This window comes from Sphaeramia orbicularis, chromosome 12 (genome assembly GCF_902148855.1).
Source record: "Sphaeramia orbicularis chromosome 12, fSphaOr1.1, whole genome shotgun sequence".
Taxonomy (NCBI): Eukaryota; Metazoa; Chordata; class Actinopteri; order Kurtiformes; family Apogonidae; genus Sphaeramia; species Sphaeramia orbicularis.
In genome coordinates this window covers 66,954,394-66,980,182 of record NC_043968.1, presented here as the reverse complement: position 1 = coordinate 66,980,182, position 25,789 = coordinate 66,954,394, and the positions used below count along the sequence as shown (strand labels likewise).

At 36.4% G+C, this 25,789-nt stretch overlaps 1 protein-coding gene across 1 annotated transcript in view; it reads left to right on the top strand.

Moving 5' to 3' along the window:
* tbx5a (T-box transcription factor 5a) overlaps positions 1-22,082 on the top strand; it is a 22,844-nt gene extending 762 nt beyond the window's left edge. Inside the window, exons 2-9 of the mRNA XM_030148278.1 lie at positions 213-396; positions 1,001-1,095; positions 2,860-2,979; positions 4,178-4,325; positions 12,196-12,348; positions 17,762-17,853; positions 19,184-19,416; positions 20,181-22,082. Of these exons, the coding sequence (XP_030004138.1) occupies positions 241-396; positions 1,001-1,095; positions 2,860-2,979; positions 4,178-4,325; positions 12,196-12,348; positions 17,762-17,853; positions 19,184-19,416; positions 20,181-20,773 (1,590 nt within the window). The 5' untranslated portion in view covers positions 213-240 and the 3' untranslated portion in view covers positions 20,774-22,082. The remainder of the gene's footprint in view (positions 1-212; positions 397-1,000; positions 1,096-2,859; positions 2,980-4,177; positions 4,326-12,195; positions 12,349-17,761; positions 17,854-19,183; positions 19,417-20,180) is intronic.
* Positions 22,083-25,789: the final 3,707 nt, after the last annotated feature.

Sequence of the window (25,789 nt, the reverse complement as noted above, 5' to 3'; positions counted from 1 at the left end):
AACTTCAGCAGCTTCAGTAGCTCTTACTTTAAAAGCTTTACACTTGAAATAAGCATCACATGTTTTTGCTTTCAAAGAGGCGGTTTGATCCCTATGAGGTATAACCGTCCATGTGTGTTAGGTTTATAGGTTATTAATTCTAGGAGGTGTTCAATAATGTTTACGGGATCCACCAGATCCACATCACTGACACCTCTGTTTGGCTCTTGCAGCTGGGGGAGAATTTTCGGATCTCCGGTCATGGCGGACCAAGAGGAGACCTTTAGCCTCCAAAACTCTCCCGGTGGTAATGGTGGTGGCTCGGAGTCAAGAGATTTGCAGAACGATAATAAATCAGAGAAACCGACTGGGACATCGAGTAAATCCCCGTCATCACAGACAACTTATATTCAGCAGGTCAGTATGTGTCAGTGTCTATAGGCCTCACCGCTTCATTCTTCAGTTCATTTTATAGATCACTGTTGCTCTGAGTGTTGTGGAGATGGAGTCACTGCATGTTGTTTCGTTTCAGAAAATTGTTTTGTGCGACAACTTTATCAAATCTTTAAAATTATCCTTTTTTCACTTTTCTGGCTTTACCTATCCAATAACAAATAAATCTCTTGTAGCTTCAATCTGCACTACACTCTTTATGATATGTGCATGAAAACATCCCAGAAACCAGACTACCTGAGTCTTATTATGAATTGCTTGTAGTTTATTAAATGTACATGTGTAAAGGCCCGTGTCTGTCTGACTGACTCAAAACCAGTTTGGTAGAGGTTATTGAGGTGCTTAACATCACTGGAACTCGCGCCATATTGTTTATACATGCAACTTTAATGTGCAAAACGCGTAACTCCATAAGTTGGCGTAACTTAAGAAAACTGGTGTTCAAAAGATGAATGTTTGGCTGCTAAAAATACATAATATGAGATCAAAACCAGAGTAAAGCGTCGCAATCATGATATCTCTGTGTAAATGATCTCTGTAGAGACACCGCAAATGTTTTATGTTTCAGGGAATGGAAGGAATAAAAGTCTACCTGCACGAGAGGGAACTGTGGATGAAGTTTCACGAGGTGGGAACAGAGATGATCATAACTAAAGCCGGGAGGTAAACGAACTTATTATTCTGTACTATTTTTCGCTTGGCTGTAGTTATTTTATTTTATTTTTTTTTTTTTACCTTGAAGTAGAAAGTACCCTGTGAATTTTTTTTGTTCTTGCATTGAGATTTTAAACTCGCATTTGACAAAATCCAGAATATCTCCTGTGGACGTGTGGGGAATGTGGAGCCTAAATGTATTTTTTTATCCTAGGTGGCCACTGTTGGGAAATGCAGTAGTATCAATACCAAACACAAACGGTCCTCTGGCTCAAAGCACTGTTTGTATCCACATGTATCCACACATTTTTAAATTATCCACCGTGTGTTACTATAAACACTTTTTTGCGTGAAACCCTTTTGCAGCAGCGTGTCTTTCAGTTCAGGTCTACGTTTTCCTCCAGGCAAAACAGCGCACGTCGGCGCAGTGCGCGCAGCGTCTGCTCTATACTAACTTCTTTGTTCTATAACAGACATATATAATTTATTATTGAACGCAGCTACATTTCAGTGCGCAGTTGTTTTCTCACAGCTGCGCAAAGTCTTCATTAAATCCCCGTCAGTCATTTCACTCCTGTGTGTTTGGCGTCAAATGATACTGTACTGCATCCCTCCTCCTTTTGACCCGCGAGGCTGCTTAACTCACATTATGTGTTTTCCAGCAGCATTGACAGCTACAAAATATCTGAGGAATGTGTTCGGCAATCTGCTCCATAGTCAGCTATATGAGGAAAAAGAAAAAAAGTTAGCGAGTTATGCGAAAAGTTGTGAGACTTCACAGACTAAATTTATTATTATTATTATTATTATTATTATTATTATTATTATTATTATTATCCGCACTTTAACTGGTAACTGGGTTTCATGTAATTTAGTTTGCAAAATAGACTTTTCCAGCAACTAATGTGCACATTTGGGTGACATGTCGGTGCTACTATACATTAACCTACAAAACCCAGAACTTTTTTTTTGTGGTGACTTCCAAATTAATTTCTCTCTACATGAAACCATTACCAAGTGATTTATCACTATATCACTGAATAGTGTAATATTATCCTTTGCATTTTTGTTGTGAAAACCTGGTATTTTCCTATATTTTATTTACTGATCATGTGCATTAAAGTTTCGTAAATTCAAATGTAATTTTATCAAAACGGAGAAAACTGAAGAAAATGTGACTTTTTCGGAAAAATACATTATTAATTCTACATAACAATAAGTGTCAACAAGCACTATCATTTATCAAACATGAGTTTTATTGCTGAGCCAATGTTGCAGAAGATGGTGTTTCCTTGTTCACTACAGAAACTGCATCCGAATAAGAAATCTGATGCTGTTGAAAATTGACGAACTGTATTTTACCTGAACTATTTGACTGTAAAGGATTCGTGGTTCAAACGATATTTTAGATCAGTAGATGTTTTTAGGTCTTTGAGGGTTTATGGAATTGTTTTCGTCTTGTTCTAAAAAAAAAATAAATAAATAACACTTCATTAAAAATAAATTCATATGCTCTATATTGCGAAAAAAAAAATTGCTCTTGTGTGCGCACAGTCGTTTTTATGCCATAGTTCGTGTCGGAAGCATATTCTCACTAAACGTTTGCAAATGGCCAAATTTAGATGTTATATAATCTGTGTGTACCCCGAGTGATTTTTCTCCTTCTTCTACAGGACAGAAAAAACATTAAAACACTTGACTGACTATTTTTGCATATTCTTTCCACGGGTTGACAGAAATAGCGCCATGTAAACCCTGTTTTGCCCTTTACAGGCGAATGTTCCCCAGCTTTAAAGTTAAGGTCACGGGACTAAACCCCAAAACTAAATATATCCTCCTCATGGATGTCGTGCCTGCAGACGATCATCGATACAAATTCGCCGACAATAAATGGTATGTAAACTGTGCATCACCGAAACACACTCTTACGGGCCTGTACCTTAACTTTACGCGCATCACATTTCTTCATAATAGGGTCATTGTTTGGGGGTTGCACCCGCCCCTCTGTGGAGTTCACTCCAACAGGAAATTTTATATTGTTGTCCTGATGGAGGAGAATCGGAAGTGAACATATTCATTCCTCGAGAATTATGAACTGCGTATTTTCTAATGGTTGCCAAGAAATGGAGTCAGCAGGGAGAAATGTTTCTGCCGGAGCTGACTTTTTGGTGTTGAATAAATGCTGGTGACTTTTCCTATAGCTTTCTGTCTACATACACATTCATGTACCAGACTGTGTACCAGCTGTATGTGCAGTGGAATAAGGCTCTCCTTCAGTGCAGGGCGTAAACATCATGGCCATTTGTTTACCTTCATGTCTGTCTATCTAACCTTGGGTAGGAATGCCTTGTTGGGGTCAGGGCTTTGCACTGAAAGGCTAAATTAAAGAGGATAATCACATGCCAATACAGCCGATAATGACCTGTTCCGAGCATGTCCTGGAATTACTTTTTGTCTTGTTACAATACTGAAGAAAAATGATGTATAACAGCTCAAAACTTAGGAATTATTAAGTCATATCCTTACAAATTTTCATGATTATTAAGTTATGAAAATAAAACATCCATCATGATCAAATTCTATATCATATCGTGATATTTTCAATTCACCAATTAGCAGCTAAGATTATATAGAGCTGTAACAATTATCGTATTTTTTGTCATTAGTGTTTATTTGGTTTACATTGTTGAATAAAACAAAATGTTTCACTGGTCTGATGTTTCTTTTCATTTCACTCTGACATATTTTGATATTGAATTTAAAAAATGTGTCTTTTTTACCCGCTGAATGTTCAACCTACCACTTAAAAAATTCAAATATAAATATAAATAATAAATCCTCTGCACTGTAATTTGTACTTGATACATTCTGTAGAATTCTCTTTAAAATGGAATTTTCCGTTTCGACTCGTTTTAATCTTGATAAACTTCCCTTTTACTAGATGATTCACATGCATAATTCCAATACGCACATGAATTAAAGAGCAGCCTGCTCATAATCTACATCCTAACAGATCAACTCCTGCACTCCTGAGTCAAAGTCTGAGTGTAAGGTGTGAGAGTATGACTTGTGCTGCTACGCTCTCCTTCAGGTCTGTAACCGGGAAGGCAGAGCCCGCCATGCCCGGGAGGCTGTACGTGCACCCGGACTCCCCCGCCACTGGCGCGCATTGGATGAGGCAGCTCGTCTCCTTCCAGAAGTTGAAGCTGACCAACAACCACCTGGATCCGTTCGGACACGTAGGTGCCTACAGGCTTATTATCTCTATTCATGTTTGATCTCACGTCTATAGCTCTGTGAAGTAATGTGCAGTTTATTGTCGGTCTGAGAAATGTCGTGGTCACTCGGTTTGTGTGGCGTTCTATTCAGTGGCGGGTCAGTCTATACTCTTTTAAGTTGTTTTTTTTCCCCCACTGCAAACCGTTTGTATTCATTTAAATCGTCAAAATAAGTTGAGTAAAATTACTCAAGTTTTACATAATTTGAAAAATTATTATTATTATTATTCATAATAATAATAATAATAATAATAAATTTTAACCCTACTTCTGTGTTGACTTCCATTTTTTCTTGAAATCTAATCTTACTTAAGTGATTTATCACCAGTTATTATAATATTACTCCGCATTTTTCATTTTTCAATGAAAAAAAGGTATTTTTTTTATATTTAATTCACTGATCATGTAGATGTTCATAAAAGCTCAGAGTAAATTCAAAGTTTATTATATCAAAATACAGAAAACTGAGGAAAGATTACTTTTAAAGCAAAATATAACATTAACTAATCATGAAAATAAGCATCTACATCCGCTGTCATTTGCCAAACTACATTAGTTTTATTAATGAGTCAATGTTGTAGAAGATGACAGTGTTTACACATTCACTACAGAGCCTCTGAATGTCCAAATATCTGATGACCATGAAAAAATGACAAACTGCATTTTACACCAATTATTCCAACAGTTATTAAACATTTTAGATCAGTAGATGTTTTTGGTCACTGGTGGTTGTTTGGGTTTTAATGAATAAAAAGTCAGAATTTTACAAGTGATCCCTATTATTACGTTGTTTTTCTCTTTTTCAAATTTTTCAACAATTCTTTATCCCCGGGGTTTGATTCTTTCTATAGTTTCCCCTTTTGTTTACTGTAAGTACTGTACTCTGCGTATGTGATGTGTATATGATTAAAGGGTCAAAGATCAAAATTCAATGTATATCTGCATAGGCTTTTCTTGGCAATAGGTTTTCTTGTGCTGGAAAGGAAGTTAAAGTTTGAAGTGTTTGATCAACATCAAAAGTTAAAAAAAAAAAAAAAAAACCCTATATGATTAATTTAATTTAAATCTATCATGTTTTCTATTCACCCTAAACCAAGTGAGTGGGTTTTTTTTAACTGAGGAAAAACTGATGTTAATCATGTTGTTTCTGTTTCTCAGATAAACTTTTTAAGTCCAGGACATCACTATGAAGTCTTGACCTGATGCAGTGACACAGAAGTGAATATCTACGCAGTAGCATTTGTATATTTTGCTCTATTTTAAGGCTAGTCTGTAAGTTTCATGAAGGAAAAATGTGAAACATAATGGAATAATGTTCTGATTATCTGTTCCAGAACATGCAATTTGGAAGGACAAAAAACATTTCACTTTTTTAACAAAAAATCACCCAAAGCTGCTATTTCTAGTTTCTATTTATCCTAACATCACTCCCAGTAAAAGCAGAATAACTATGTGTCCTGGAAACTGTTTTACTTTGGCCCAGGTTTATTATAGCACTCCCTGGATACATTAAAGTCTCAGACCTCCTGGAAGTCAGCTTGTATAAGTTGAGGGAAGCAGTTGGACACTTTTTAGCAAATAGGAAAGAGGCAATTGCACCCCACCTTCTACACACAGCAAGACCCTGTATGGTACCCATTTCCAAACTTTGAATTCCTCATTATTCTGAACTCACTCTCTGGCTCCAAACTTTTTTCTATTATTTGTTTGTTTCTTTTTTGATAGCTTTTGTAGACTCAAAACAGAGAGAAAACACAAACATCATTTACTTCATTACCATGTTTTCTACTTATGGGCCTGTTTTTCATAAAGTTTGACTCAATGGCCATGCTGAGGCCAAATTAGATATGTTGCTGTTGACATGATGTACTGTAATTAGATTGCTTGTAATGGGCCTAATCCTTAAAGAGAAAACAATTATGACCGAAAAGGCACTTCAGTAACTGATATTGCCACACAGTGAAGACTCACAGTCATGTGTCAATCATATGAAAGTGAATGCATCATACTCATTTAGACAGATACATCTATGATTCTTTCCAAACCATGACAAACTGCTTTCAGCCATTCAGTCACTAAACACATACACAAGCTACTCTGTGTTTGCATGGCACCTAGAGCAGATTGTTTTTGCAATCGCTTCGCCCAAGCCCAGCTGGCAAAATGAAACCGGAGATGAGCTGGAGCTTGAGCACTGTTAGGTTAATGTGTGCTTTATTTTTTTTTCGTTGGTTGCAGTGGTTCCTGGCTCACCCTCTTCTCGTTCTGGGAGACAGCACAATGAGATTCATAAATGAACTGCTGGTGGCTGTCCAGAAATACACTCCCCATCAGTTTTGTTGGTCCAGCTAGTTGAAATATCTTGGAGATGATTTATAATTACTAGCAGTTAAGACATGAGACCATAACATATTGCTGGACCGCTTCAGGACAGGGACTGAAGCTGTTGTTTTGTTTTGTTTTGTTTTTTTTTTTTGGGGGGGGGGGTCGTGCTGAAATCTTGTAATTAAACTCAGCAGACCAAGCAGGGCTGAGCTTTTGCAAACCTAGGACTGTTGAGAAGTCTGAGTAGAAGAGGGACATTTGAGTGTTGTGAGGCCTCCGTGGAAACGTTAAGTGTAAAGAGCTAAATGTTTTTTTTACTCCTATGATTAGGCTGAGGATCTTAAAACTCAGCATGGTTTTCAGTGGGATAATTATGACTTTGAATACATGTTGCACAATTTTCTTTGTAAACACTGACATATTTTTGCATATTATTGAAAAATCAAGAACATATGACAATCAATCAAGTACACCGAAGTGAAATGTGCTATTTGTGTAATATTTCCACTTTTTTGGTATGCTACAGTGATTATCATCTGCAGAAATTTTAATGTTGGACTTCTGCTACTGAATGCATTTACTTAACGTCACAATACTTTCTATGTATCGGTGACAGTACTTTACTTGAAAAAAATATTTTCCTGACAATTTTTACTTTTACCCTCCATTTTAACACAAATTGCTTGTTTCTGCTCCTTACATTTCCAAAGTAGGCTACTCACTATCTTTTACAATACACTCCAGACATGTTATTGTTTTATTTTCCATCATTGATAACCTTCACAACATCAAGGTTGTGAACTGATGGGCCTATAACACATAAAAAATATGACCCCTTGGTGTATAGAGCAGTCCGTATCATGATGACAAAACAGACTGAGAGGGAGACTTTACTGTGGAGAAAAGAATGAATAGATAAGATATACGAGTTTCTGTAGCTATGCACAGGAAAAATTTGTAGGGATGTAAAACTGCTTAGTACTAAGAATGCATGGATTTTAGCCACTTCTAGATTCATCACCACTTTGTTTTCATTATTATAGACAATATCAGTCAATATGCTTTTTCCTACAAATTATTACAGATTCAGATAAACTGAATTTATGCCCACAGGGAAATAAATTTTTCCATTAGCTCAACAAAAGAAAACCAAATAAAAATAAAAGTAAATTAGTAATCATCAGTCTATGAGTCATTGTTGAGCATTGAAGTCTGATAGCAGTGGGTCTTCTCTAACACTTAATCTGGCATATTATTATCTTATTACCTAATTTGCTTGTGTCCCTGCTTTTATACCAGTGCACCATTTTTTCTTTGTTTTGATCTCCCATTCCAGTCCTGGCATTTTTCTCAGCGTTCTTCATCTCCCCCCTCAGTTTTCCTCCTGCACTCGTCTCCCTCTCCCTCTGTCTTCCCACACATGTTTTTAGCCAGGAAGGTGGAGTGTTATGATCTCACTGTTTATATTCAGATGGCAGTGTGCAATGAGCAATAGATGATGGTGTACAAAGCCTGCTAATCCTGAGGTTCGGGGAAACTCTCTGATGTGGTGGAACTTGAAAGCAAAGGGCAGCGGCTCAAAACCCAGAGTGATCCCTCACTATCATTAAATACTATCATCCAGAGGCTGGGAGATACAGGCAAAGAGGCCGGGCAACGGCTGGGCTGGGGGAAGACGAGACGTGTGCTGGGGCCCCTGGTGGGTGGTCTCCAGCAACACCCCGTACATACACATACCCCTCCCTTTGCTAACACACATACTGGACCTTGGGAACCCACAGAATAAAATATGTCAATACATTTATATGCAACTCAGTGGCAGATATGTTTACTGTAGCTTCCAAAACCTCTGTGGGTGAATGGCATGTTTGTATGAACTGTTGTGGTCAGTCCTGAGCTTGCATGTATCTCTGCCGACCTCAAATAATCCAGTAATGAATGCATGGGAAAATGCTTTGTTTAACCTACTTTTATCTGCACAGTCTGTCAGCTCTTTCAGAAAGAAGGTTGATGCCTCATTTATGACTATGAGCATAAACTATAAGGTTAAATATTAATCTTTAAATTAGGACAACTTTACAGGCAGATGCAAAGGTATAGATTTCAGGTTAGGAAGCAGGGCATTTGTATGTTTTTTCATACTGATTTAAAAAAAAAAAAAAGAGAGAGAAATAAAAGCATGAGCAGTGGAATTTTTCTTTGCTTCACAAGGTCTCATTCTCTACTCTTGTTTTTCAAGCTTAGGGTCCTGACCCTAAGTGGGTGAGTGAGATGTTTTTATTAGGTCACCAATTGTCAGATGAAAATATATAACAATAGTATGACAGGTGAATTCATTTTCTAAATTAAAACAGAAGAGTGTCCTCTGGAAGAGTTTATGAATGTTTAACTATGAAGTGAAGTGCAGAGGAGAGGCCTCAGTTGTAAAAGTTTATGCAAAAAATGCAACAAGACACAAATATGTAACAAAATGCACATGATATACAATGTGTAACATGGAAAAAATTGATGTAAAGGACAAAAACTAAAAGATGTAAAACAATTAAAATGACATTGGAGATGCAACAAGACTTAAATGAAGACAAAAGAATTCCACAGGGAAACTTTCATACACAGTGTTTTAATAATAGAGGAGTAAAAAAAAAAAAAGGTAGATCTATGGCAATTCAAGGTATATTTTTAAAGTTTAGGTCCAGAGGAGACACACAGACATTCTCTTTTGGGTCTGAAACTGAAGAAAAGAACTGTTGTTATAATGTATTAATCAGTTATGGCCAAATTGGCATAAATTCATATATATATATATATATATATATATATATATATATATATATATATATATATATATATATATATATATATATATATATATATATATATATATATATACTATATACTATTTTGTTCTCTGGTGTCTGAGTTTTTATTTATTTTTTTACACAAATAAAGTCTTTTACACAAGTAAAGTCACTTTCAGATATGGGATGTAATTTCTAAATATGATGCATATAATAAAATTTCATTATAGCCCCAGAGAACAAATCCAGGTGTTGTTTTCTAGGTCTAAAGCTGCATCTAAACCCTGGAAAGAGTTTCATTTATGATTGACTGTAACATTTGTAAAAGCTGATTTCTGCATCTGCAAGTCATCTGCAAGTCATCTGCACTTGATCTCAGCTCTGCTTATCTCACAAAAGCGACATGCTTCACAAATCCTTCCATGAAATCATCTCACATGGTACAAGAGACATGGCAAGGCAGGCAGAGGGTTGAACTACCCCGTTCCTGCCCATTACAAAAAACTATTGCACCATGAAATGAAATCAAGTTCAACTGGAAATTATTAATGGATTGCTTTTGTATTGTCTGTGTCAATCACTATGGTTGACTCGGCTTTCAGAAAAGATTCAGTGACAGGATGTCCCCACAGGTACCAGGGGTCAGGGCAGACCATTGTCTCTTCTCATGCTGGCAGTGAAAGGCAGGTACAAAAACAAGTGAACAGATAACAGATAGGAGGAATGCCTATGGGACAGGACAGGAGGAGGGGGTGCTGGAGGAGGCAGGAGAGGGGGCCAGGGATATAAGAAGGAGAGGGGGGCAAGCCCTGTTTTTTAAAAGTCTTAATGTAAAGTGGGTTTAATGAAAATAAAAACCATTAGATTTCCTCAAGGCTGATGACCGTGTCTCCCTGCTCCGTCAAAACAATTAGACTTAAACCCCACGGATGAGAGGGCCTCAAAAGAGAGGTTCAAGGCTCAAGTTCAGCTGTGTGGACAGCGTCTTAATGTCGCCAAGCTAGCCACTGGGAGTAGTATTCACTTAACATAAAGTAGGTTAGTCAGGTTAGAGGGGCCGGTCCTTATGTCAGCCTATTACTCATCTGGTTGGGACAAACACTATTGTTATATAGCAATGAACTGAGACTGCACAACATTACATAACAAGGGTTATCGCTCATTTATCAGAAATATACCAGACTGATGGATGATCCATTTTGCAGAAAATAAAGAGTGTGGCCTGATTTAATTGGAAATATAAGTGTTAACCGTTTCCTTTGCTTGAGTTTTTTTTGTTTTTTTTGTTTTTTTTAACACATTTTTTAAACACAAAAGCACATTCTAGGATTCTGTGAGTAAGATTACCTTACCCTCAAAGACTTTGAACAATTCTCTGACTCCCATATGTATATGTTTAACTGAAGATACTGTAGCAGTCAACACTTTCAGCAAAAAATAAAGAAGTTGAAGATTTTTATTTGCTTTGTCTGAGAAAGGATAAGTTGGTCAATTACTCAAAAACAGTAAAACTTTGATTCCTTTTACTGTGAACTCAGATCTTTATGAGATGTTTTTGTTTATTTTTTTGTTTGTTTTTTTATTTAGTAAGATTTACACAGGTGTTTGACACATCTGTTTTATATTATTTTTAAAGTGTTGACCTTAATGTCTGAAGAAGACATTTGTGATAACACTGAAATGCTAACAATCTCCATTTTTTTTCTCTGGTAGAATCAGTGGTTCAAAAGATAAAATACATTGTGGGATAACAGTTGATCCAAGCCTTTTTATGTGGCAACTTAGAGTTGTGCAAAATGGCATAATAATGTCTAATTAGAATGTTTTTCCATCAAATGCTTATTTTTGGTTGAAGAGGAACCAAATAGCTATTTGTGGTTTTAAGATCTTTTTTATGCTCCAAACATGACAAACATTCAAATGCAGAATATTTAAAAAATGGATGTAGAATATTCAAATGATCTATAACAATAGAATGTTGGATTCACATCTAAATACAATAAACTAATAAAAAACAAACAACAAAACATGTAAATGTTTGGAAATGTTTTAACTGAAAGTGCTAAGAAGTTAAATAATAGAAAAAATGCATATAATAATAAATGTAATTATGGCATATTTTTTAATGATATAGTTTTATCATCCTTTTCTAAGAAATACATTTTCATTCCATCACTGAATTTGCTCTCTTAATTTCATCAGCATGGAATGTTAATATTATAATATTTATACTTGTGTGTCCTGTGGCTGAATATCATAGGAGCATAAGAGCAATCAGTCAAATGGACAACCTATAACTAATTCAGTATGTTACCCTTTCAATATGTACATCAGCATATAGTGGAAATGTCTTTATTTGTAAGAGAAAAGAATGAAATTCAGGAACCACATGAAAATTCAATAAATAATTTACAAGTTGAGGAGACCAATGCATGTATTCTAAGTATTGATGCTGCACCACCTTCTGAAATGTAAGGACATATTATTTTAAGAAAAATAAGCAAAGTAACAGAAAAAATATATATGCAGCTATATTAAATAATTAAGATAGTTATTCTGACAAAATAATGTTTATTCCATTACCACTTCAAGCAGCCCCACTGTTGGAGTTTATCTCGTTTTTGTTTTGCTTTTTTAAACTGTTTTAACGAAAATTACCAAGAAATCGAGTATCTAAAGGTGTGTATGCACATGTCTGTTTATCACAGATCATCTTAAATTCGATGCATAAGTATCAGCCGAGGATCCACATTGTGAAAGCCGATGAAAACAACGGCTTCGGGTCTAAAAACACAGCCTTCTGCACCCACGTCTTCCCTGAGACTGCTTTCATTGCGGTTACGTCCTACCAGAACCATAAGGTGAGTCTGGATGCTTCTGGATTTTTGGTGTTGTTTACGCTGTCTGTTTACGACACAGTATACCCTGCACTACTTTAGATGTCATGTCGATGTTTCTAAACAGGAAGAGTGAAAAACGCAATATTACAATCAGGAGCGTCTTCTGCGTTTTTACAATGTACTCGTTCTGAACCAGATTAAGACAGGGGCCTATAAGAGTCAGCGAAACTGATACCACACTGAGCCACTGATAAATGAGGGGAAAAAACTGCATCTTCGATTAGATCACGTCTGACCTCAAGAGACATTCTTTTAAGTACAGGCCCGCAGTGCGCACAGAATTACACAACATAATAACAATAATCCTTTTTACTGTAATATTTTAAACGATAAAAACTCTATGTGCAACTATTTGTGAATTTTAAAATTGATATAAAATCTGCAATAGTTTTTAAAGTATGTGCCAATGTTCTACGTCCATACTATGATTAAAATCCTGCATGCCCAAATTTCCGGCATTAAACTCCATTTTCTTCTGCGTCTTGGTCACAGCGGCACAACTCCTTTCACTTATTTACAAACAGCTGCAATTTAGTAAAAACGACAAATGACGAACCGTTTCATTTCATCGTAATCATATGTGTTAGAAACTTGTATAAGTGTAATATATTTGTGTGATATAGGCCAATTTTAAAAGGTTCACCTCAGGGATATGGTATTAATATCAGTGCGCCACGAGTTTAACGCGTCGGCTACTTTTTTGCGCATTGTCTGTTTGCTTTTAATAACAAGTACAGGACAGAGAGTTAACTTTATATGTCTAAGGGAAAATATTACATATAAATTATATATAATTTAATATATAATAAAAAAAATAGAACAAGTCTTTAGTGCTTTACTTAGATTTTTATTTATCATTTATTATTAATCTTAATAGTTAAATGACAATATTCAAGTCAAATCTGTCAGCTTCAAATGTTCATGTGGAGGAGGGGGCAAATATCCCTTTGGTGCCTAAATTTATTTACAAATAACTTGTGTTTTTGTTCTCAAACAGGCTAAATTAAGCGAAGATTGTTCATCTGCATATGCAATGGCTATGACGCAAATTAGTGACATTTGGCATAATTGTCCTATTTGGCAAAATAGTAATGAAATCTACCAGTCTAAGGTACGTAGATTAATTTATAGATGCGACTATTGATCAGTTCCTCTAGTCAACAACCCAAACAAATCAAAATGATCCAAAAATCATAGGAGTGACATGAAATTAATTACATCATTACCGAAACAGGCCGTTGAAATTCACCCATGAACGTTAAGAATCACAGATAAACAAGTGACACAAGTAGGCCTAATCACAAAGAGTGTTGAGCAGCACCTCATCACAAAAAAGTGGAATATTGAGGGAAATTTGCGACAATAGTCTACAAAGGCTTAAACAAATATTTTATAAAGTTAAATAAATGCATTTTTGAGGTACTACAGTTTCTTATTTCTCACATCCCAAGCCCTGTAGAACCAAGTAAAAATACAGTCAAATATTTACTCTGCCCAGCTCTCTGGGGAAAGGTTCCTGGGCAATACAAATATGTGTAAACACAGTCTGTTTAACATCTTTTGACCGTGTAGGCCTATTGGTTTTTAGTTTGGGGAATAAGGGAGAGAAGGGGGCGAACGCTCATAATGTTCCCTCAGCCAATCCAAGGTCCGGCCTCGATTTCTGGGAACAGGAAGCGCAAATGGCCGACATTCTGGAGAAACCATTCATTATTTTCAGACATGTTATTGGGGTTACTGAGATCGTGACCCCGCGGGCTAATTATTAGGACTTTCCAGACCTGCAGAAAAACAAGCAATTTCTGATTTCCAGAGCCCTTTTAGCAACAACTGTCTAATCAAACCAGTCTTCACATCTGCTAAAGCAATAATGTGAGCTGCAAGCGCGTGTCCAATTCACCTGTTGGACTCTCAGCTTATGACACTGGTGCAAATGTCAGCTGACAGGATATTTTCCGTCATTGCTCAAATTAAAACATTTTGTTGAAGCTTTCTTGTTTTATCTAAATTTTCTTCAAAATTTTTTATGACATTTATTTCATTTAATTTTAGGTCCGTATTTCTGAGAATAATCTCTAGCCAAAGCATCTGGAAATATGTGTATGTAGACCTCAGTTATTTTAATGAGCAGAGTTTGGACACAGTGTAGTAAAACTGTGCAGTCTTTGAAGTTGCCAATGAATTGTTCTTGATTGTTTCAAGTCAGACTTTGTTTTCAACAAGATTCATACTATAGCAGGAGCTCATATGTGTTTGCAAAGTATAGAAATGCTGTCACTCTGCAACTGTCACTCTGTTGCCTAAAGAGTGCAACAAAACTGAAAGCTTTTATATTCCAAAGTTTTAAAACAGGGGGATATAAAAGCTTTTTGTTTTGTTGCAGGGGTGTCAAACATACGGCCCGTGGACCAAAACTGGTCCTCCGAAGGTTCCAATTTGACCCACAGGATAAATATATGCAAAAACTTACACTGAGGATATTAACAGTCAAATGTGTCAAACTCATTTTAGTTCCAAACCCCAAATATCAACAATACTGAGTCTTAAATGATTTGTGCCTTTGTAGATCCACTGTGATCTACATATAATGCACATGTACAGGGTGGGGAAGCAAAATTTACAATATTTTGAGGCAGGGATTGAAAGACAGTGTATGACCAATTAGTTTATTGAAAGTCATGAGAATTTATTTGCCACAAGAAAATTTACATAATAGAAAATATTTTTATTCTATGTGTCCTCCTTTCTCAATAACTGCCTTCCCACCCTTCCTGAAACTTGCGCAAGTGTTCCTCAAATATTCGGGTGACAACTTCTCCCATTCTTCTTTAATAGTATCTTCCAGACTTTCTCGTAATAGTTTTGCTCATAGTCATTCTCTTCTTTACATTATAAACAGTCTTTATGGACACTCCAACTATTTTTGAAATCTCCTTTGGTGTGACGAGTGCATTCAGCAAATCTCACACTCTTTGATGTTTGCTTTCCTGATTACTCATATGGGCAAAAGTTTCTGAAAAGGTATGGATAATAGTGTTAAGTATGTTTATGACATCAATATATGTTTGGTTTCAAAACAATTGACGTAGTGCCTGCTGAGAAAAAACAACTAACTGCTCATTGTAAATTTTGCTTCCCCACCCTGTATAAATGATGAGTTGTGGCATAATACTGCTCAAATTGCAGCTATTTTTGTTAAAAAATTTCTAGTTTTTCAGGTTATTCACATTTTTGTGAATGGATACTTTATAAATGTAAAAACTTTAATAATTTCATTTTATTTTTACACTTAAACAGTTCTCATTATTTGTAGGTTATTGTGCTATTATTTCACTGGTCCGGCCCAGTTGAAATCAAATTGGGCTGAATGTGGCCCTTGAACTAAAATGAGTTTGACACCCCTGTTTAAAACAAACAAACAAAAAAAAAAAACAGGTGAAACAATATCTAAATGCTCTGCCAGACAGGGTGTATTAACAAGAAGCTAGCAAAGTGTCACACCAGAGATGTATAAGGTCTGGTGAAAGTGACAGCCAGCATGCAGGCTAAACCTTCAGTCTTGTCAGAAAAGTTGGAAGCACATAAGACCTGCCAACTAATTACCTGCCAGAAACCACTGCTCATGAGAGGGATATCCCTGGATTGTGTTTAACCTTCTTGGGATTAAGTTACTATTTCAGGGTGTGTAACAAAACAAATCCCACACATTTTTTTTTCTGTTTGGTATTAAAAAACTTGTCATTAAGATGTTTCTACTAAAATGTAATAAATTGTAGTGTTTACATCTGTCAAGCATGCAGCCAACTACCCGTTAAGCCTCAAATGTAATGCTATGAATTATGCAATAAATATGTCCTATTGAGACACATTTTTATTTTAGTGTCTATAGCTAAAGATCCCTAAAAGCATTGTGGGTTTCTGGAAATGTGATTTCTTATTTTATCCTCTTCGGTTATTCAGTTGTGAGCATAGGCATCTAAATCCTTCAAAAGCTATTCTTGTAAAAAGAGACCCCAGTACCCCTCAGTGAGCCTCAAACTGATAAACATATGTTGTCTTTTTTGTGAGAAACCATTCTCTATTGGATATAAGTTTGGCCAATTAATCTGCATGTTCTACAGATTATAAACATCATAGTTGCAGCTGATAGTAACCTATGGCTAATAAAATAATTACTTTGACCAAACAGTTACACATTTTCTAAACAAAGTAGATGGACATTTAGTAGCAATAAATGCTAGAGGATCTGTGATATAGTGGCTGACCATTTTGGGACTGTTCAAAAATGCAAATATTCTGGAAAAACTGAAAAAAAAAAAAAAAATTCTCGCAGCAGACCATTTGGTGCTTTTATTAAATCTGTTTCTCCACTTCCTGTTTATCAGGAAACAATGTTAGATATTGTATGCTTTCTTAAAGACTGCAAGAACATTGCTCACTGTTAACTGGATGAAGCCATTATTTGTCAAGGGTTACAGAAAGTAAAGCAGTCTCTATATGACAGAACACATGACTCCCCAGTGGCTAAAAGCAGCTAAAAGTTTTTCATAAAATGGACATCAGTTGACTACTGACTATTTTGATTCAGAGATCTTGTTGTTTTACTATTTAAATTGTATTTAAATAATTAACATTACAATAATATATTTTCATTTAGTTCTTTTTCAACTTTTCTATATGTTCTTAAGAGCTGGATGTAATGCAGTAATATCTACATCAAGTCTATGATCTCTTCTCATGTTAATAACCTGTTATTGTTTTTATTATTATTATTATTATTATTATTATTATTATTATTATTATTATTATTATTAATAATAATAATAATAATAATAATAATAATAATAATAATAATAATGATGATGATGATGATGATAGCATAACATGATTATCATCATCATAACTTCAGAGAACTGAACCACAAGTATCCCATTCAAATGCATAAATCTCCTCCCAACAAAAATGAGTCTGCTCTTTAGAAAAAAACTGTGAACTCCGCTCACCATTTTGATGAATTGATTATTTGTACACAACTTTATATTAATGCAAACCAAAACCATTAAAGGACATTACATATACATACAGGACATAATGAGAGAACCACACAGAACATGGAAAATTGCGGTCAAATTTACCTTGAATAAAACAGAGAAAAAACAAACATTAAATTTAAAAAGTAAATTAGAAAAACATATGGAAATTAAATCAGTATCAGTAAATTAAATATCTAAATGCACCTACATATCCATACATTAAAATCAAATTTTTTTTTTTTTCTTACAAAATCTGTTTAAAAATATTTTGAAACAAAATGTACAACTGTGGCTATGCATATGCCAGTTTTAATCAGTTTTAATACTTGTTCTGTTTGCAGATCACTCAGCTTAAGATTGAGAACAATCCATTTGCAAAAGGTTTCCGTGGAAGTGATGACATGGAGCTGCATCGAATGTCCAGAATGCAAAGGTAATAGCAGTGTTCATTTTAGTTACTAAGTATGTATCAAATATCTATAGTAATGTATTTATTTCATTCTTTCTCTACAGTTATAAATGTAAATACTGACTCAAATGGAAAGATATCAAATGTTACCGCAATTGGTAAGGGATTACTGACATTGTAGTTGTACTGTCACTTAACAAGCCCCACTTTAATCTTTCAGTAACCCAAATGCTCGCCAGTTATGAGTGTCATTTTCAGTGAGTGTTATTTTCAGTGATGTAAGTGTAATTCTTGATCATCAGCCAGTTTTCATGTCGAAGACTTTTATGGCTGATCTGGAAGAACCTCTGAAACATAACTGTAACATCTCCCATCCACACAGCTCTTTGGACATAGACGTTCTAGCTATTCCTGTGAGTCTGTGCATGTGTGGATGGGTGTGCATTTATGTTGAACTCGTGGTATCATTTGGTCCGGCAGCCAACCCAGTACACAACCGCACTGCTCTCCCTCTCTCTTATTCAGTCCAGATGAGGGATGGAGCATCCGTACTGCATGGAAAACACTTTTTCAAAGGAGAAAGTCTGGTTTTTAACCTCACCACCCACCCACTCCCCCATTTAGGCAGCATACACAGACCTGAGCCCAAATGTAAAGATGTTAAATCAGAGAAAAAGAGTTGGCTTTTCTGCAGAATGCTAAAATAGGGTCCCCTTTCATTTTTGTAATTAAGTGTTACAGATTAATCCTGCAACAAAAGGTTTCTGTACCCTGTGGCATTCATTAGTCATTCTTAGTAGACAGTTTTACTACCCTTATTTTGTTAAAAATGGTGCGTTTGATTAAAACAGACACACATTAAGTTAGTTAAGTAGGTGCATCCCACAAGATAATACGACATTTTGAGTGAATTGCAATTCACCTAAAATTTGCAAATGTACAGAGCTTGGTTGAGATCCAAACCACACTATCAATCTTACATGCCATTGTTCAGTACAGCCAAGCATAGTAAGCTATGCACGTCTGCTCTTGGTTATGGTTTTGAAGGGAGAGCTCATTGCAAAACCAGGTCACTTTTTCAACCAAAGCAATCTCTGAAATCAAAGACCTGAAAGTAGCAAAATGATGTATTGATGGATCCTGTGGATTAATAGGAGGGAAGTACATGTTGGCATTTTCAGCAGAGTGGGGGGTTTTCCCCAGAGGAGCATCTTTCAATGTAGCCTAAGTGGGTGTGATTTACTTAAAGTGAATGGAGAGGATTTTCTTTGCAAACACATCCTGATTTCTTGGGGTTCTGTGTAAAGTCTTACCGTAAATTCTGAAGTAATTTAATTTGTTTACTATTGTATAGTACCAAGGAGTACCCAGTGGTCCCTCGCAGTACAGTGCGTCAGAGGGTGGGCTCTAGTCAGAGCCCATTCAGCGGGGAAATTCAGGGCATGGCCACCTCAAACACCCTGAGCACCCAGTACTCCCAATGTGACAATGGGGTTACGAGCACCTCACAGGACATGTTGCCTCAGTCGGGCTCCTACCCCCTACCCCACGAGCATGGACAGGACTACCACTGCATTAAGAGGAAAGGTACGAGATCACTCTAACACAGGAAAGTAGAAAACCAGTGCAGATTGTGATTCAGTACAGGACAGCTCACATTCACAGTAATATGAATTACACTGCAGCTAGAAGAGCTCATGCCCTTGACAGGGTCCCACAGTCCTGAAATTCAAGCTTGTTGTCTATCCTGAGTCTGGTGCTTGGTTGTGAGCCTTTGGCCTTAGTTTTCAACAACCATTACACTATAGCACCAAATTTCAATGCACAGTACCAGACAGAAGTTAATGTCAGTCCACTGAACAAAAATATAAATGCACAAGCAAAAATGCTAAGTTAAATGAACTTATGAAGTATGGCAAAAAAAAACCACACTCTGTACTGAGTGCTGTAAACTATGTCCACTGAGTGTGTTCCATCTGTGATAACTCACGAAGTGTGTACCAATTTGCCAGTTATGTTTCTGTTGCTTGAATATTTAGGCAAGACTAAAAAAATATTTGTTTAGTTGAAATATTTCCCAATTAATAGAAAAATAATAATTTGAAACAAAAAATTACTTGGTGCATTTCTATTTTTGTTCAATGTATATAGGTGTTGAAAAGGGACGCAAAGATTACCTCCAAGACCTTCTACATTGGGAACGGCTTGTCTGTATTTTGTACAGCATTTTAAATCCAATGTATTCATTGACTTAAATAACTGTATAGAACAAAATCCACTTACACTTGTTTATTCTTAGGTGATAGCAAAATAACGATTAAGTAACTGTGCTTATTTCATTTTTTCTGCAGTGGAGGAAGACTGTCATTCAGGTGAACACAGCTATAAGAAGGCCTATGTGGAGAGCTCATCCGGCGAGGAGGACCATTACTACCGACCCGTTGGCTATGCCCAGACCCTGGGCCTGACCAGCGGACCCTACCGCAGTGAATCCAGCCAGCGACAGGCTTGTATGTATGCCACTGCGTCACAGGGAGCTGAGCCTGTTCCCAGTTTGGAGGACATCAGCTGTAACACATGGGCCAGCGTTTCACCTTATGGGAGTTGCTCAGTCACCACCATGCAGCCAATGGAGCGGCTGCCCTACCAGCACTTCTCTGCTCACTTCACCTCAGGGTCTCTGGTGTCCAGACTTGGAGGCGTGGGAGGTCATGCCTCTCCACAGCTCGGTGACGGCCACCATACGGCCATGTACCAAGGCCCCATGACCCACCAGACTCTGGGCCGACAGTGCAGTCCTGGGGCAGGGATCCAGTCACCAACAGCTGGCCTACAGGGAAACGAGTACATCTATACCCATGGGATACCGCGTACACTATCACCACATCAGTATCACACTGTACATAGTGTCAGCATCATGCCAGAGTGGAATGAGAACAGCTAAGTATTTTTTTTACTGTCAGAATATAAGGAATGAAAAACAAAAACACAACAATCTAAATGAGTCAGGGTTTAGATGAACTTTTTTTCAAATTTACAACAGATGTGTTGCTGTTCACCTTAATGACCCTTGGTTCACTGAGAATGACGGACATTCATACAGTGGGCTGAGTAGGAAAGCATCTTATCACTTAGCTTGCAGCTGCACTTGCAGGCAGCTTCCATTAACTGGAACAAAAGAGAGACTGGACTAAAGCATATCAAACTATGACTGCTGAAGTGCAGAAAAAGTAAAAGCAAACTCAGTGGGCACTGTGTTGCTTCAGATGCATTATGGACAGACTCATGGACAGACTCAGTTCAAAGGAAAAATTGTGTTGTGGTGTTTCTTAGATCTCAGTATTTCAGTGATAAATGAAGATGTTTTTAACGTAAGAAACCTTTATGCTCAAGTCCCAAATAAGTCTAAAAATGATAGTGTATTTGTTTTCTGTCACATTAGCCTGACTTGTCATTTTCATTTTTGTAGGTTTCTTACTTAAATAGTAAAATTGCTATGAGTTAACAAAAAAACCCCAAAAAAAAAACAAAAAACAAAAAAAAACATAAAGGGAGCTTTCGTTGCAGCTCCTGAGTGAATTTTCTTGCTCTTGAATTTGTCAGGATGGTCACAGTCATTACATTTGCTGTGTAGTATAAAAAGGCTTTTATGCTATAATCGGTAACATGACATGAGAAAATGCGAGAATAACTGTCCACCTTGATAAACTGTCACTACTTACTTTACATGTGTAAACAAGTGGTATGCAAGAGACCCTACCATTCTGTTGACCTTAACTGGGTGACAAAAAATAACAAATACTAAAACTATCAAAACTTAAAGCACCAATCCATTGTATTATAAATAAAGTTATATACAATGACCAGTTCATGTTTGACTGTGGATAGTGGATGTATATTTGTCAGATGGCCAGAGACCACTTCAAATGAATGCAAATGTTCCACTGTGTCTGCTAAGGTGTAAATGAGCAACTGTTTGCTAACACATTAGCTATAACAGATTTATAAGGTGATAATATGTTGGGTCTGGGGACTCGAGATATTCTGCCCCCGAGTGGCCGAAAAAATTATAAACACAGCTTTTAAATATGATAATTATTTGATCTCAGTTATATATAACAGCTACTATAATGTCACATCATTAAGTCAGAAAATGATGTCGTTTCAGTCTGACTTTGGTTTTAGTGGACAGCACTGGGGACATGGCTAAGTGCTGACTAAGGTAGTTTTACGTCTGCATTTGGAAACTAGCTGCACATTTCTGCCCCAACTCTACTTAAAATGTTTAAGTTTCTTCAGTCCTATATCCCTTTGACTGTAATTGTTCTTCAAGGAAACTAAATACAAAGTAAACATTATTTATATGTGACTTTATAAATTCTCTAACCATCCACCAGATCAGGTTAGGGTTATAAGCAGAAAAGGTTTAAGGCCAATATACATATATCAGACTTCATTTGAAGGGGAGCGTCTTGGTTGTGGCTGAAACACAATCTAAATCACATCACTTTAAACATGTTCATCTGTAACCCTAACCCTTAGGGTTAGGTTCTGTGAAAAGAGTGGATATTGATAGGTTCACTTACCTACTGTGGTGTTTAAAAATGACTTATACTTTGACATGTTACTATGCTGCAAAAGCCTTAAAATGTACAATATAAACAAGTACACTTCTGAAATGTAAAAAATGTGTGAAATGGATAGTATTACCATAACATCAGACTGAATGACAAAAGGTTATTGCATTTAAAATACTACAATGACTGACAACAGTTTTGATAACCTGACAAAGAAGTCCTATTACTTGCAACTTCCCATTGAAAATGTGTGTTCTATGATATTTGGTCTTTTTTGGAAAAACAGCATTTCTACAACAATCAAATCCAACTTAAATCTACACAGCAGAAGCACAATCCTAAGTCTAGAAAGAGTAATTTTTATTTTATTTTAAAGGAATAAATAAAAGACAAAACTTCATACACAGTGTAAGGCTAAGCTCAGTCTCACTGTATGAATCGATACTTTCTGTCAGAGATACAGTATGTCTAACATGCAAATAAAGGCTATTTTAAATGCTTGTAGTTGATGAAATGTTGTCAATAGTATTTATTTTTCAAATATGTAAATTCACTTGCTCTTGCATATATTAAAAATAGATGGTCCTGCTTCTTTCTTTATAGCCTGTTTTTTTTTTTTTTTTTTTTTTTTTATGATTGTTCATGGGATTTTTTAATCATACTTAGAGGGAAAACAGGAAATTACTAAAAGACTCTTAAAAAGATTAAAACATGGATAACTATGTAAATAAGCATATGTACATAAAGAATACCTGCAATAAATTTAAAAAACACATAACTGTTCTTTGGTCAATTATTGTCAAATTGCTCTTCTTTTTGGAAGATTTTAACAGTATGGTTTGGAATTTTCTTTTTTCTGATTACAACTAAAAGACACACCAAATGACAATTGACAATACAGACACAGCAGGGCTTTAGTTAATGCAGAAAATAACTATACTCCATTATTTTCAATCAGCAGATAATCCGAGGGAATAAATGTCTGATGTCTGTCAAAACCCCCTTTTCCTTTACTCCTCAAGAGTTATAAACCCTAGTAATTCACTTAGGTGTGTGTTTGTCTGTGCAAGTGTGTTTGAAATCTAGTATTCATAGCTAGTCCCTGCAACATTAACCTGAAGCTTTAAATCATTATTAATATTAACAAGTGGTGCCAGGCACAACAAACCCCGCCCCTCGCACATATTTCTTCCATTATAAGCAAATGGGAAGATTTTAAAGAACTTTAGAACTTTGACCAAACCGAACTGTTCCCAAAATGTAATGAGATCCATTCTGGGTCACTGGCAGTCTACAATGTCAATTTGGTATGAATTGCTGCTACAGACATGTGAAATTTCACCCATTATAAGTAAATGGGGGGACAAAATATTTTAAAAATCCATTAAAAAATTTAAACTTTGACCTACTTTTCCCAAAATGTAATGAGATCTATTCTGGGCCACTGGCAATCTATAAACCAAATTTGGTATGAATTAAATTAATAGTTTTGGTGCTAGAGTGTTAACAAACAAACAAACAAACCAAACCAAAAACAATACCCCTTGCATCCCCTTCAGGGGGAGGGGTAATGAGTGATAGTGCTGCTTTTGACAGTTGATGGAAAACATCCACAGCATGATCATTAATGGAAGTGTGGGCACAACATGCTTAAAACAATAAAACCAGATGGCAGTAGCATGCAGCAGTATGCGGACTCCCACAGCTCTGCCTCTAGTGCACATGTTGCCAAATCCAAGATGGCAACAGCCAAAATGTAAACTTTAGACATTAAATCATCAAAACCAATGGGTGACCATACCACCATCCACTTCATATACAGCTTATGCCTATACATTTGGATGGGGTTTGTAAGTGAGTTCAGAGTGGGAATGGGTGGGTCATGTTAAAAAAAAAAAAAAAAAAAAAAAAAAGGTCATTTTGTGGAGTTCACCAGAATGAGTCTTTATCGGCTGGAAGACGGAGACTGTAGAAACATTCACATTGTGAGATGATGTTCGTACAGGTATCGTCAAGTCTGTAACAATGACCATCATTAAACTTCCTCAAAGCTCCCAGCACAATACAGATTCCAACAGAAACTTCATGTATGTTCACAACCAAACACAAATATTAGAATATTTATTATTGATGATGTAACAGAATGGAGGTTGAAATGAATAAGTTATGACTGGTTTGGAATCATAGATGTGACTCAGTGTAGAAGCTCTAGAAAAGATGTCCCACACAAAAGACGACTGATGCCAAAGAAATGTGAACATATCCAAAGTAATGGTCTTATGTTGCACTGTGTGAGAAGTTTCATGATGGACTTTGTCAGGGACTTGCAACTAAACATAATACGGAAAAAATTGTTTAAACATGGAATTGAAATGTTAGGAAAATGCCATATTCCTGCAATGTCCATAGTCTTTCCTACATGGAGTCTTTTGGATTTTCTCTCACTTGTCTTTCACTGTCTAGCCATCCCTTCTGCTTCTTCATCTCCTTTACTCCCTGATTCTGATTCTGCTCCCAGTCCCTCCCACTACCCTTCCTTTCTCTTCTCACCACCCCACACTGACCTAGACTCCCAGCCTCCTTTGATGTGAGTGATGTGACCCCTGCGCTCCAGATGCCCCTTCACCGCCAGCTTTATCCTCTCTGAGAGCCTGCACAGCCCACAGAGAGGACCGGTCATTAACCCTGTACAACCCTGGCCTCCCCTCCACTGCTTAAACACATGATGTATCACAACTCCCACCCCCATGCATCTCCCAAATTCACCCAAACATGTATCTGTGGGCGAGCCCTGATGATGCAATAGGCTCTTTAAACATTTAAAGAACAGGTCAGCTTTTCAAAGGGAGAAGCTGGAACCTTTGGCCATTGCTTCAGTTATCATGGACTGTGGTTGAAAGTCTGGCAATATGTCAGAAGGAAAACAAATGAATGTCTAATGAATGGAAAGCCTGGATGATAAATGAAACATCACATTGCAGGTTTATTTGGATTATGAGTGTATATCTTTGCCGTACCAGAACATATAGAGCAGTTTGATAAGATGAAAAGAAATAATACTTTTATCAACAAACCAAATAAGCATGGTTATATGTGTATCTAAGAGAATAGTTTATGAAAATATATTCAACCATACAATACACACTGACAAAGCCATGAATATTTGTTTCTGTGTACTGTATCTCTCTACAAAAACTGCATCTTATTTTTCCTTTAGCAAGGAGAAAATTAAAACTAATGACTAGACAGACTAATGATGAGTCATGGCCTTAGTCAACCCTAAATCTGAAACCTAAACAAATCATAGCCTGGGTGCCCCGCTTGACAAAGGAGAAGTGTGGAAGAACAAGAGCATTCCTAGGGGTAGAAAAATGAGGGAGGGG